This window comes from Notechis scutatus, chromosome 2, assembly GCF_049901735.1.
Source record: "Notechis scutatus isolate UNSWTSFEM ecotype Mainland chromosome 2, rNotScu1.2, whole genome shotgun sequence".
NCBI classification, from domain to species: Eukaryota; Metazoa; Chordata; class Lepidosauria; order Squamata; family Elapidae; genus Notechis; species Notechis scutatus.
Genome location: NC_142010.1, coordinates 112057617 through 112071360, shown reverse-complemented (window position 1 = coordinate 112071360; position 13744 = coordinate 112057617). Strand labels below are relative to the sequence as shown.

Below are 13744 nucleotides of genomic sequence, written 5' to 3'. Positions count from 1 at the left end.
AACAATTCTTGTCAAAGTTCCAGTTAAACTGGGGCTGAGAATTGTATTTAATTATTTAAAATAAGTAAAAATATTTTAATTTTTGCCATTCACATTTCATTCTGTCCCTGCTTCTGCATCTTTTCTTTAATTATTCTATTCCACCATTTCTTTGATATTAGTGTAACTCTTGCCCTGCAAAGTTGTTCCATGGCGAGATGGCCGTGGCAAGTTGTTCTGCAGCAAGTTGGCTGTGGTGAGTTGGCTGTGGCGAGTTAGCCATGGTAAGTTAGCTGTGGCAAGTTGGTCATGGTGAGTTGGCTGTGACGAATTGTCATAGACCCTGCTGAGGTTGCTCCCTCCACTACTTGAGTGCCTCCACCCAATTGCTTGCTACCTCCCATGTAAACCAGGGAATTAACGCTACACCTTGGAGGTAATTGGAGAGCTTCCTTACTACATGACCTTGGTATCTTTGTGATGGGCACACCCACCTCAGCATGTTTCTGGTGAATAGATCAGGGGTGTCAAACACAAGGCCCGCTGGCTGGATGTGGTTGGATCTGGCCCACAGGGTCATCCTGGAAAGTGTAAGGGCTAACCCCACTTCGGCCCTGTCTACCCAATGCAGCTTTGGCCTGGTCTACCCAGTGTGAAGAGGAAACATGCCAGCAGTTTAGGGAGTGGTGTCAAGCTGCTCATGCCCACCCAATTCACCACACCCACCCAGTCAGTCACACTCACTCAGCCCCCCAAGGTCAACCCCAGCCCTAATGCGGCCCTTAATGAAATTAAGTTTGACACCCCTGAATAGATCAAGTCTCTGGCATGTCAGCCATTTGTGTGATGCATAATTTGTTTTAAAACGCCACTCCTTGGAAAAATTCCCTGATTTTTTTTTAAACGCAATAATAACTTTATAGTTTCTCACTTTTTCCCATATAGGAGAAGAGATAGATATGGAGAACAAACCAACAAGGGAGTTTCCCTTGGTGGAAAATGACAACGCAGACAGCCTTGTGTTTCTGAAACAGGCAACCCTGGAGCTGCAACAGATCAAGAAGCACCTGGTTCTGGAAGAAGGCAAGGAGGTTTCTGGCCCTGCCCTACAGGACAAATATGTCCGGTTGGAGAAGTGCCTTTGTTATACCCGCTTGATCTTATCCCTGGTTTTATAGCCTTCATTGTTGTGCAGTGGACAAGCTGAATTTGTTTGTAGTCTGGAACCAGCTTGCTATATTTTAATGGCCCCAGGTCATAGAATGTATGCAGGCAACACTATTGGACTAATTCTCCATCACATTATAACAAACAGCATCCAGTCTGTGTTCATATCACACATAGGTTACTGTATTTTTAAAAATGAGCTTTCAAGCTTCTACTTCTGAAATTGACATATGCCTTGCTATATGTGACACAACTGCATTTTCAACACTTTACTGCCTGCATCAGTATATGCTCCCAATCCAGGGTGAGGGAAAGTGCTAGCCCAGCAATGCTTTAAACATTGAAATGGGTCTAATCTGTAGATTCTGTTCAGGAAAACCAAAGGCATTTCAGCGTCCAATCAGACCTACTTTTTGTTTTCTTGTCTTCTGGAGAATGTTTGGCTCTGGTCCCAAGACTCTATTCAGCCACAGTCCTCAGCCAATAAACTCTTCTTTAAGAGTTCTTCCACCTAAAATGTTCATAACATGAAAAGCTACTATGGAAATGAAATTAATGCACATAACAAATGAGCAGAGCTTTGATTGCTCCATCATGCCCACCATCTTGACTTTCTTTTCCCCCAGCCATATCTTGTGGATGCCCCTGACTTGATCTATTTTAAAATTTTTATCCCCCTACTTGATCTCAGTGGCAAGACATGAAGAAGGTATTATAAGGAAATAATTGAACTTGAATCTTCTCACTGCAAAATGCTACAAGGGTTGATATCTGTAACTGATCATTGAGCAAAGTGTTTTGATAGTGGAGTTGAACTACTACTTTGTCCTTCAGGCAGGATCTGAAGATGGCTTTCTTGCTTCTTCTGACCATTTTTAGTGATGCTCCATTTTCTTTTTTCCTATTTCATTAGCTGCATCTGAATGTAAACCACATTATGAGGCATATGTGTGCATGCAGCTATTTAATGCATGATGAAGACAGTACTAATATAAAAGAACTTGTCAGTATCATGAATACATCTTTAAAAAATCTATTTGTTAATCTCAATGTCATCGTAGTTGTTTCAGGTGCATCACTGTTTCAGCTAAACCACAAAGCCGTCAGGATGAACTAGTATCTAAAATTTCCCAAGGGACAATTGAATAAAAATAATAATTAAATGTCGGATAAAATATTGATACATATATAAGAAAACATATTTATAAGATAAGTCTTGTGCATATTTTCCCTCAGAACTTTATGAAATAAAATTTGTTCTTTAATACAGTGTTCCACATTTTGTCTTTCCAAATTGATGACAAATTTGTGAAAACAGTGGAAAATGGATGTAGATGTTTCTGTATCATAAGATCAGGGGTGGAATTCTACCAGTTTGGACCGATTCAGGTGAACCGAATGTTAAATTTGCATCTGGTTCACCGAAACAGTATTTGAACTGAATGGCTGGCCCGGCCCATCCTGCCCACCCCTCCCAAGAGTCTCCATGCAGCCCACTTTCGATGCAGTTAAGTGCAGGGTCCGCATGGAGGCTCTGGGAGGATGAAAAACAGGCCTTCCAGAAGGACCAGAAGTCCAGAAAGAGGCCTGTTTCCGGTTTCTGGTGGGCCTGAAGAGCCCCAGCGAGGTTGCTTTCACCCTCCCAGAGGCCCGAGGGACACCTCCAGACCCTTGGGAAGGCAAAAAGGGCCCTCCTGGAAGTACCGGAAGTCCGGAAACAGGCCTGTTTCTGGCTTCCAGTGAGCCTCCACAGCCCATGGGAGGCCGTTTTTGCCCTCCCAGAGGCCCGAGGGAAGCCTCCAGACCCTTGGGAAGGTGAAAAATGAAGTTCTGGTAGGCCACGCCCACCCAGCAACTGGGCGGTGAACTGGTTGCGGGGATTTTTTGAATCCCACCCCTGCATAAGATGCTACATTTAAAGCATGTCCCAGAGCTCCTTGGGGATGTAGGGATAATGATCAAGACAGGATCTCTCAGCAGTAATAGCCATTTTCCATTAATGCTTGGTTGAAATTGCTTTTGTGTCCCTACCTGTCCTCTCTTTTCTCAGTAGTTGGAAGAGAAGGGATGTGTAAAAATCATTTCATTTCCCTCTACAATCACTGACTTTCATTCTGAAAGCAATTTAATTTTAGCATATTCTTCAGCCCTTCCCTCTTGAACTACTTAAAAGACAGAAATCAGAGGAAAAAAACCTCCACTTCACCCAACCCTATGTAAGAGACAGAGTGAGAGATAGACAGAGAGAGGGAGGAAGTGCTGAGATACTCTCTTTAATATTCTTCCTTTCATCAGTTTTTCAATTCAAGCTGCACTAGTCTCTGTGCTTTTTTTTAAAGATATCCAAATGACCCATTCTATCTTGGAGTTCTGAAGGCCCGGCACTTCAGCTGGGGAATGCTGAGAATTGGTCCTCTGCATTTGGGAAGTACAACTAGTAAAACACTTTTTGTGATGAATGCTTGATACTCACTATGTTTTTAACTCTATGTGCTGGTTTACATCAGCCACTCAGACTCTTCAAGAATTGAGGAGCGTACAGCAGATATCATAGCAAGTAAAAAATAAATTAATACATAATCTCTCATTGCATACAGGCTTGGTGCATTATGAACCCGACTCTAAAAATACACTGGAATTATTAGTTCTCCTTATTTTCTGCAATTAATAAACTAGGATTTTCAATGTTAGTTGAATACTGATTTGGGTCTTTTTGTTAGCAACGCGCCAGGGTATTTCTAATAGCATGATATTTATAACAGCTATAGTATACATGCTCACAGATGTTAAATTCAGGGGAAATGATATAGAATAACATTTTTATTATATAAGCAATTTAGAGGTCCTGGGAGGTTAGTACTGAAGTAACAGCAATTTTTGCTATAAGAAAGCAAGCTTTCTTCCAGTGGACTCTTCAAAAATTGGCAGTGACTAAACAGCAATTTATAAACCGTGAAAGTTGAGGAAGCAAGTAAGCCATGTATTTCTGGAGCATGCTTCCATTATATCTAGCTTTTGGATGTGCTGCCAGTCCCGATGGCAACAGCTGATGTATCAAAACATTTGCCTTTTTTACAGATGAAATGGGAAAGCACCCAATTTGCCTTTCAGATAAGCCATTCCCCCCCGCCCCAAAAGAAGGAAAAAAACCCCAGTTCTCTTATCATGTCATCCTGCTAATCTTTCCTGGAAATCTCTGTGCAACATACGTTTATATTTAGGTGCATATATATGTCTGTATTCTGGATAATGATGCAAAAAGGAAGAGGAAGAAGAAAGATTATTAATCTTCAACAAAACAGGCTAAGGGGACACAATATCTCCCTTGATTTTTTTTTCCATTGTCGTCTCTGGAAAAAAAGCGTACAGGCTCCCGAAACAGATATGGCTATCCATTTATGGTGATAGTTTTTACATGAAATTCCCAGTCTTCACTCTCCACAAAGTAAACCATTTAAATAGCATCTCCTTTCTCTAAATAACTTGCTTTCTTCTGAAAATGAGATGCTCTTTCCCTGCCCTGCAGGCATGCCAGCATAAACCAACTATAAAGCCATTTGCAACTTTATAGAGGAGTAAAAAGGTTCTCACATGTAAACAGACTGAGATTGATCGGTATGAGTCAAGGATCTGGGGGTGGGGGGAGAGAAAGAAATATTTAAAGAGCTAATAAATAATTACACTGGAAAATAATGGTACAAAACAGATGGGAACAAGGACACAAAATTAATAGATTAAATAGAACAGTAGAATAAGATAGGAGAGAAAAATAGAAACAAGCATAGAATAAGCATTTACTTCAGAAAGAGTAGGAATTTAATTATGTACAATAAAACATATTTTTGTAAGAAAAACAAATGCAGTCTTTGTGATCTGTACCATACTTAAAAAAACTTAATAGGGATATATTGCAAGGTAACTATTCAAAAGGTTAAAGCATCAATCCATAAAATGTTGACAGTTTTATATAAGCATATTTGGCTTTTTAATCCATCATAATTCCTATTTAAACAAATCCAGTATTATTAATTCCAGGATAACATTAAATCAAATCCAAACCGAACATTTAAATACTCCAACTTTTAGAACAGTATAATAAGAGGCAACAATCCCATGCAATCTTAGTAGTAATTATGTGAATTTCAGGATTCTTAGAAAAAAAGAGGCAGATTTCGAGGGCTCATGTGCAATTACTTTATTTAATAGATTTATGAAGAAGAACTGATGTTGCACAATGCTTTTGAACAGCCAGTGTTTATACATCAGCAATAAGCTTGTGTGGCCAATGAGGATATTTTACTGGGTCCAGTGTAGGATCTCGAAATTTTTCAGGTAGATCTTCATATGTCATATTTTCAAAGGGTATCATGTTTCTCAGTTGCTGAAGCTTAAGAGGGAAGAAAAAAACACCATAATTACCAACACGTGATGAAAGAAATGCTGAAAATCAGCAAGACAGAAATTAACAGGAGAAAATACAGTGCAATGACAAAAATCCTTTGGTATAATTAAAATTGCTAGCTTACCTCCTCCTCATATTCAGCAATGCGGGCTTTGGAAGCCTGTACGAAGTCAGCAGCATTCTTATCCTGAAAGAAGAGATAGCAACATTATGAGAAACTTTGATTCCAGGGAAGCTATCCAGGGATTTAAATGTTTGCTTATGGGAGCAGGGAGGCCTGAATGGATCTGATCACAGGACCTGCCTCCCAATGCCTCTCAAAGCTTCTCCAGCCCATATTTCTTTGACAGGCAGGAGGGAATATGAATTAATGGGCAGGATTCATTACTTTAGCAAATATTTTGCACACATAGTATCAAAAAGATCCCTAGATATATTGGCAACATGAAATTCACAACAGGATGATATAGCAACCCTTTTACTGTTTGTGAGAAAAAAGAAATACAAGTAATACTCGACTGGCAACCATTCATTTAGTGACTATTTGAATGGTCCTGAAAAAAATGACTTATGGCTGTTTTTCACACTTATGACCATGGCAGCATCCCCATGGTCATCTGATCGAAATTTGAACACTTGGCAACTGGCATGTATTCATGACAGTTGTAGTGTCCGGGATCATGTTTTGCCACCATCTGACAAAGTCAATGAAGAAGCTAGATTCACATAATAACTGTGTTACTAACTTAACAACTGCACGGATTCACTTAACAATGGTGGGAAGAAAGGTCGTAAAATGGGGCAAAATTCACTTAAGAACTGTCATGCTTAGCAATGAAAAATTTTGGGCTCAATTATGGTTGTATGGTTGTAAGAAAAAAACAGCAAAGGATGTATAACAGTAACCTAACTGTGCCTGATAAGTGGCCTGCTTGTAGGAGCAAAAACAGGCTTTGTATGTAGGAGGGCGGTGGCTCACGAGGTTAGGACACTGGGATGACAATTGGCAGGCTCACATTTAAGACCCGGTTACTGTCACAGGACAGGTTGAGCTTCCGTCACATGTTGTAGTTCTTGCCAAACCAGAAGTTCAAAAGCGGATGACCATAAGTAGATAGATAGATGGGTACCACAACAGCGGCCAACTTAATGGGGACATGAAAAGAGCTCCCAACTGGGCTTCCCCCAGGCAACAGTAATGTCACCATTCAATCCAGTAGTGCTTTGGTGCTCCTGACACAAATGTAGTAGTGGGCTTTGGAGTTCTTGGATATTCAGCATGGAGTAAGTGAAAAGTCATCAGTACTTTTCACTTAGTCCATGCTGAGAAAGCATCAGGAACTTTGGCTTTGGTTGGTTTTATAATTCATTAGAACTTATTTTTGTTATACATTTTGATCAGTTCATAAAGCAATAAGGAATGATAAAAATGTTGAATATATTTTAAAATTTGGAATATGTCTATAATAGGCCAGCAAAATATAACTGTTGAAAATACATTCCTAGAAAATTGAATAGGTAGGTTCATTCTCCTGTACCTGGCATAAGAACAGTGTGTGTTGTATAAAATATGGGCAGTATGAACTTTATAGCCAATAATAAAGTCAGTAATACCACAATTACAGTGGCACAGATTTACACGTGCCCTGCAAATAAATATCCACGTGTACATAAAATACCTATTGGATATACCGTGTTTCTCCAACAATACGGCCTTCACCAATAGGAAGCCCCACCATGTTTTATTGGCATAAAATCAAATTAAGCCCCTCTTCCACCTCAAAGAAAGGCCAGGCGGGCGGCTGCGGGCAGCAGCAGCGGGTCTGAGCCGCTCGCAGCGGAAACAGCCACCACCCGTAGCCCGGCGTGGGGAGAACGAGCGAGGTTAGCGCCCGCCAGCCCGGGCGAGATTTGGGAACGAGGGTCAGGAGGAGGCATGCACACACCCGCGGCTCACTTTCCCAGCTTTGCCCAGCCCTTACGGCTCTGGCACGGCCCTGGAAGGATGAGCGGAGGGTCTGGCGGGAGGCGCTCGCTGCCCGCCAGGGCCACGCCAGAGCCGTAAGGGCTGGGCAAAGCTGGGAAAGTGAGCCGCGGGTGTGTGCGTGCCTCCTCCTGCCCCTCGTTCCCAAATCTCGCCCGGGCTGGCGGGCGCTAACCTCGCTGTTCTCCCCGCGTCGGGCTACGGGTGGTGGCTGTTTCGCTGCGGCGGCTCAGACCCGCTGCTGCTGCTCCGCAGCCGCCCGCCTGGCCTTTGAGGTGGAAGAGCTCGCTGGGCTGAAGGAGCGGCGCGTCAGAGGCGCGCAGCGTAGGGAGGTCGGGAGGAACGGAAGAGGCCCGGAGATTAGCCTCCCCACGTGGGTTGGGCTGCCCTCTCGGGCAGGGGAGGCTTTGTAAAATAATTTACCTTCGAAAGCAAAGGGAAGACGGGAGCGCCTGAAGCCAAGTGTCTCCTCAGGGCTCCGGTTGCAGGAGGAGCCCTGACTGGCCGCACGTGGCTGCGCCAAACACCGCGGCAGCAAGGGAGAAGGGAAAGCAACGGTGGCCCGAACCCGAAGGTCTCCCGAATATCCAAGCTGTCGCCGCCCGCCCACCCACCCGAGGATGCAAGGGGGAGAATTAAGTCACCCCCGAAAAGACGTCCTAGCCGTTTTTCGGGGTCAAAAAAAAAAGGCCCGGCCTTATTATGTGAGAAACACGGTGGCTAATTCTCATAATCCTTATCCTGCCTTGTTGAGATTGACAGATCAAAGTTACAAGATTTCTCAAATGGATGGTTCCATAATTGCTCCAAAAATCAACTAGGTCACTGCTATTTAGAATTGATATTTACATATAAAATACATGCAGAACAAGTGATCTTTATAGTATTCGCCAAGTAAGGAAATTGTTCCTCTCCCTCATTTTTGCATTCATATTCTAATTTTTTACTTTGTACCTCAACAAATGCTATTATTTCCAGCTTTTAATCTTAAGGAGGAAGAAATGGAAGGTTTTCAACTTATTCTTCCAGACAATGTAAAGCCTGCAACTTTTATACTTAAAATTGGCCATTGTCAGTGCCATGATTCTAGCAGAGAAATTAAAGGCAGAAATTCATAAGCAGGTGGAATGTGGGAAGCAGGGAATGACATTCAGTATAATTTAACTAATGTCCCCATGAGTAAAGATTAGGCCAGGAGCAATCTGCTAAAATGTCATACAGACACCTCTGCAAACACCATTTATGTGCAATGAAAAGAACAGTAATAGGATAGTGGAAAACTTACAGACTCCTTTTCTTGGGCAGTTATTTTAGCTGTTTCGGTATCCGCAGGCATAGGAATCTGCAATGCCTTAAACTGTGAAAATTGAGGAAATAATAAATGAAATGTGTAGCTTCTGGTTTCCAAATTTATGCATACCATATGTACCTTCCTCCTTCTATCTATATTTCTAATTCAATAGTAAAGTACATAGTTTCCAATATCTCTGGATTAGGCTCTTGTACATTTATTGTCCTGTTGTATAAACAACTTTCAACCATAAGATCTAAATTCTCATTCCAATTATCTATTGCAGACTAACCTTAAATATCTGACAAAAGAACCGGATTCATTTACACATTATCTCCTAGGAAAAAAAGCACCACTTTATGAGATTTAATGTCTGGGCAACCAACCTTTTGGCTTTGCTTGGCTGTACTGAGTGAAGAGGAATTGTCTTGAGCCACATATAAAATATATAATATGTTTAATGTATACAAATATTGCAAAAATCACATAATAATAAGAGTTTAAGATCTTATGGGGCCAATTTACTTTGTTTCCAGGGCTGCATGTGGCCAAGGGGCCATGGATTGGGCAATTTATTCCATTAAAAAATCTCAAAAATCTCAAATCTCCTTATTCTAGTAGCTCACACCCTTCTTCTCCACGTTAGTTCCCTGAGTTTCAAAGTTTAGGAGTTATCCAGTGAGCAAAAAATCTGAAATAGTTGCCATTTTGCTGCGAGAGAAATTTTGCAGTTTTAAAATTTAGCTGATGTTGCCCAAGGACAGAAGTCAGTTTACAAGAAGAGGCAATAAGGCACAAGAGCTAATTTTAAAATCTTTTGATATCACAAGTCTTATAATAAATGCGGTGTTCTCACACATTATTTTAAAAGAATCATGCTTAAATTTCACCAGATTTATAGATTCAGTGTGGTTTTGGTAGTTTTTCCTCCCTTATTACGGTACATTGGGCAGCCTATCATCTGGAGCCCAGGTCAGAGTAGACAATTCCTTTCTATGGAAGGAACTACAGCTGGATCTCCTGCCTGGCTGTGTGACCAATTAACCCAACACTTTGCCAATGAAATTGCTCTGATTTGCATAAATCTTGGCACTTCGTAGGGAAAATTCCCTGAGATGACTGCAGCAATGTTGTGCCATGTTATCCAGACACTAACCAGTCATTAAGTGAGGACCTTACATGATCAGAATCCTAGGTAAGCAGGGTCTTCCCAGCTACTACTACGTGGGCAGGATGAAACCATGATCAGCCTAGCTTAAGCTGATACAACAGTTGCATACCTACTTAGAACAAGTTCTTGCAATAGTGATTCATGCCCACATCCTCTCATCTGAAGAGCTGAATCCCACTTTACACACACATTTACTTCTGAATATCCTTGAAAGCTTCAGTGGCTTGGTGCTGACAGTTCCTTGGTATCGGTTCAGTGTTTTGCTTTAGGACCCGAACATGAGTGCAGTACTGTGCTTTAGGACCTGAACTAGCTTCCAATTAGCTCCTAAATACAATTCAAAGTGCTACATAACTTGGGATGAGAATACTTCTAGAAGCACTTTTTCCACCCAATTTTGAACTGCCAGACTTGAACATATCACAAAAATCTGCTTGTGAATCCCAACTTTTGCCAGGTAAGAAATATGAAGGCTCATAGCCACATCCCAGTTGAAGCATTTTGGAATAGCATCCTCCCAGGGATTTGATTTGCACCACCCCCACTCTACTTGCTTTCTCTAAATCAGGGGTGTCAGATTGGCAGCTTGAGGGCTGGAGGCATCACACATAGGCCACACCCACCCCAGCTTCAGGGGAAAATGTTGCAAAACATCATGTGATGGCAATGTGATGCAGCAAGTTTGACACCCGTGCTCTAAATTGTTAAAAAAAAAGGGGGGGGGGAGTATTTCAAATAAACTGAGAGGGATGAATTGGTGCTATCACATTTTTATTGGTGTTTATGAACTGCCAAGTCTCTTCTAAATGCAATGGAATACAACTCAAACACCCAAAAATTTAAAAGTGCCTTGCCTTCTTTTCAAATTCATCCACTAAAGTAGGGTTCATAACTGTAGTCTTGTAGAAAGTCCAGTCAATGGCTGGTGGTGTCTCTGGCAAAGACGCAAGCCTATTTAGATACATAAAAGTCATTTTTCATTCTTGAGCTTCACAACAAGAAAAGTCAACAAATATCTGGATACCAAAATAAAAACTTGATTAACAAAGACATGTTATGTTTAAAGATCTGTTGGATGGAAAGAATTACTATCTGTACCAAAATTTCCCATACCTAGTGTAATCATATTTACTAACAATGACTGAGAGGCAATCAATATAGTCTTATTATTTAGCTATTTAACTCTTTATTTAAATTTAATTTAATAGTAAAATCATAGGAACAGTTCTGTTTAAGGATGTCACTAGATCTGAAAGCATGTCCATGTCAATAATCAGTACACCTATGTCTTATGGTACTCTTTACAAACTAAGAAATATACTCACTTGGCTGCAATAGCATCACTACGTGATTTGAAAGCATTGAACATAAGTTTCTGATCAGCTGACACTCGTTCAGCAAATGCTGCCCAATCTATTGCTTTCAGAGCAACCCTGCGGCCAGCCATTGTTATGACCTAGAAAATGGGAAGAGATAGAGAGTAAGGAATAAAGGAAATAGATAAGAAAATAACATAGCAAGTGAGGTATAAAGGAAGTGAACAATGGACATTTGTAAAAAAAAAAATTCAACCAAATGAAAACAAGAACTAAAATGCATCATAGATTTATTCAGAAGTAAATCTGGTGTTTGGTGGTGTGGTTCAGGCACCAGGCTAGAAACCAGGAGACTGTGTGAGTTCTAGTCCCACTTTTTAGGTCGGGGGATGTTTCAAAATCATGCAATTTCGATTTCATTAAAAAAAGAAAGACAGATAGCTTTTTAAAAAGCTGATACTAGCAGGATCGTTTGCTCCGAGAGATCAAGCAATTCCCCCCCATAATTATCCCAAACAAAACAGCTAGCGATTTTTTTTCCTATTTTAGCATCTGTTTTGCTAGCCAAGGGGAAACCACGCTGAAGAGCAAATGTCTGTCCCTGGAGGCGCCATCAAAGAACCCAGACCCGCGCCATAACGAAACGAGAAGCATTACAGGCAAAAAGATTGCAGAGGAAAGCCGGTTAACACGCAGGGATTGTGACCCTCCCAAAGGACGTCGAGGTTCCTCACCTTCACCCACCCCGGGAACTTCACCGCCGGAAAAGGCTCCCGGAACCAAAGACTGACAGGGAACAACGGGCCCAATCGGGACGACTCTCTCCTGAAAGAGGGCGGCCCTTGCCGTCTCATAGACAGCGCAAAAGGCGAGAGCGCAGCCTGCTCTTCTCCGAACGGCAAGCAGAGCCAAGGCAAACTACCTGCCTATGGAGATTCTCACTCATCACACTCATCACCCAGATCGTGGTTGTCCCAAAGATGCTTTTTCAAGAGGCTTCTTCAGCTCTTCTTGGATGAGAAGCGAAACGTCTTCAAAGAAAAACCAAGAAAGTCCAGTTGCCTCTTGAAAAAGCACCTTTAGGACAAGGCAAACTACCGTAAAGTCAGAAGCGAGGGGGGTGAGCTTGGCTTTGCATGGGCCCAGGGATGGTGGTGGCTTCAGGGGGCAAAGTGGTTGAACCTTGCTTCGAATTGAAGTTTTGGGCTCGCCCGGTGTTTGGGCAAGTAAACTTGTCATCCCCATGAGTTCCCTTAAAATATAGGTAATCCTCAATTTATACGACCACAACTGAGCCCCAAATTTCTATTGTTAAGTGAGACATTTGTTAAGTGAGTTTTGCCCCATTTTATGACCTTTTCTTATCAGAATTGCTAAGGTTCACAAGTTCATAAATTAGCCATCCAGTTGTTGTGAATCTGGTTTCCCCATTGACGTTGCTTGTCATAAGTTGCAATGACCTTGGGACATAGCAACAGTCATAAACATGAACCCAGTTGCCAAGTATCTGAATTATAATTGCATGATCATGGGGATGCTGCAAAGATTGTAAGTGTGAAAAATGGTCATGAAACATTTTTCAGTGCCATTGTCACTTTGAACAGGGACTAAATGAACTGTTGTAAGTCGAGGACTACTTGTGCCTTCCATTTCTGTTCTTTGCAGAACTGTGTGCTTATATTACCTAAACTACAATCTCTAGCCACGACCGAGTCTCCATCTTCTGCTCTTAAGTTCTGCCACAAAATCGGGTCTCTCTGCCCCGTTACATTCAATCGATGACGACTAGTAAGCGATTGCTTTTAAGAAGCGTTTATTTAGAAGTAAAATCATAATATGAAAAGGTTGCAAATGCTATCGGGGGAGGGGGGGATAACCCAAACTTCTGTGGCTAAAAAGTCCATCTTTTTAGCCACCTCTATCCACCCCACCCATGCCGCCCCTGCGATTGCAAAGCAGGTATATAGTAAAGTTATCTTCTCCCTCTCGAAAGGACGGTGCAAATTGTTTTATTTATTTATTTATTTATTTGATTTGCCAATTGTTTACAAGATAATAAGTATAAATGTATACATAGTTGTGAATACATGAAATGGTTACATATAAGAAAAATAAATTGTATTAAAATGTTTTTTTTTCTGTCTTCTCCGTGAAGCAGACTCTAAACATCGCCTCCGAAAGAGAACGGGCTTTTGGTTTCAAACAATGTTTGTTCCACTAAGAAATTAATTAGGAACGTCCACTACAAATCAAGAAGTGCCGATCAAAACTCTAGGGGTTTATGGCACGGTTGCCTATGTATTTCCTTCCGGTGTGTCTCCATCACCTTTCCGACTGTTATTTCCATCTCGACTGATCGAATTTACTTGTTCCGATTCCCTTTAAGGGTGGAACGTCTGGAACGAAGCCGGGTTCAGGCGCAGTCATTCGAATC

General features: G+C 41.5%; 1 protein-coding gene across 2 annotated transcripts; it reads right to left on the bottom strand.

Moving 5' to 3' along the window:
• Window positions 1-5326: 5326 nt before the first annotated feature.
• On the bottom strand, window positions 5327-12168 carry ATP5PD (ATP synthase peripheral stalk subunit d). Of its 2 annotated transcripts, none has more exons than XM_026667420.2 (6): window positions 12045-12168; window positions 11320-11450; window positions 10849-10945; window positions 8818-8889; window positions 5673-5735; window positions 5327-5533 (listed from the first exon to the last, which is right to left on the bottom strand). In XM_026667420.2, the coding sequence occupies exons 1-6, from the start codon at window positions 12162-12164 to the stop codon at window positions 5402-5404; spliced, it is 615 nt and encodes a 204-aa protein (XP_026523205.2). In that variant the 5' UTR covers window positions 12165-12168; the 3' UTR covers window positions 5327-5401. The 2 variants fall into 2 exon arrangements, with proteins under 2 accessions (XP_026523205.2, XP_087811953.1); XM_087955827.1 differs by having other exon boundaries at window positions 11968-12091.
• Between the last annotated feature and the right edge of the window lie 1576 nt (window positions 12169-13744).

Excerpts from the sequence above, each read along its gene's own strand:
- ATP5PD (XM_026667420.2), bottom strand. The coding sequence starts at position 12,164 with ATGAGACGGCAAGGGCCGCCCTCTTTCAGGAGAGAGTCGTCCCGATTG. Across the intron at positions 8,890-10,848 it reads TGGATGAATTTGAAAAGAAG|TTTAAGGCATTGCAGATTCC; the intron begins GCAAGGCACTTT and ends CAATTTTCACAG. Across the intron at positions 5,534-5,672 it reads TTGCTGAATATGAGGAGGAG|CTTCAGCAACTGAGAAACAT; the intron begins GTAAGCTAGCAA and ends TTCCCTCTTAAG.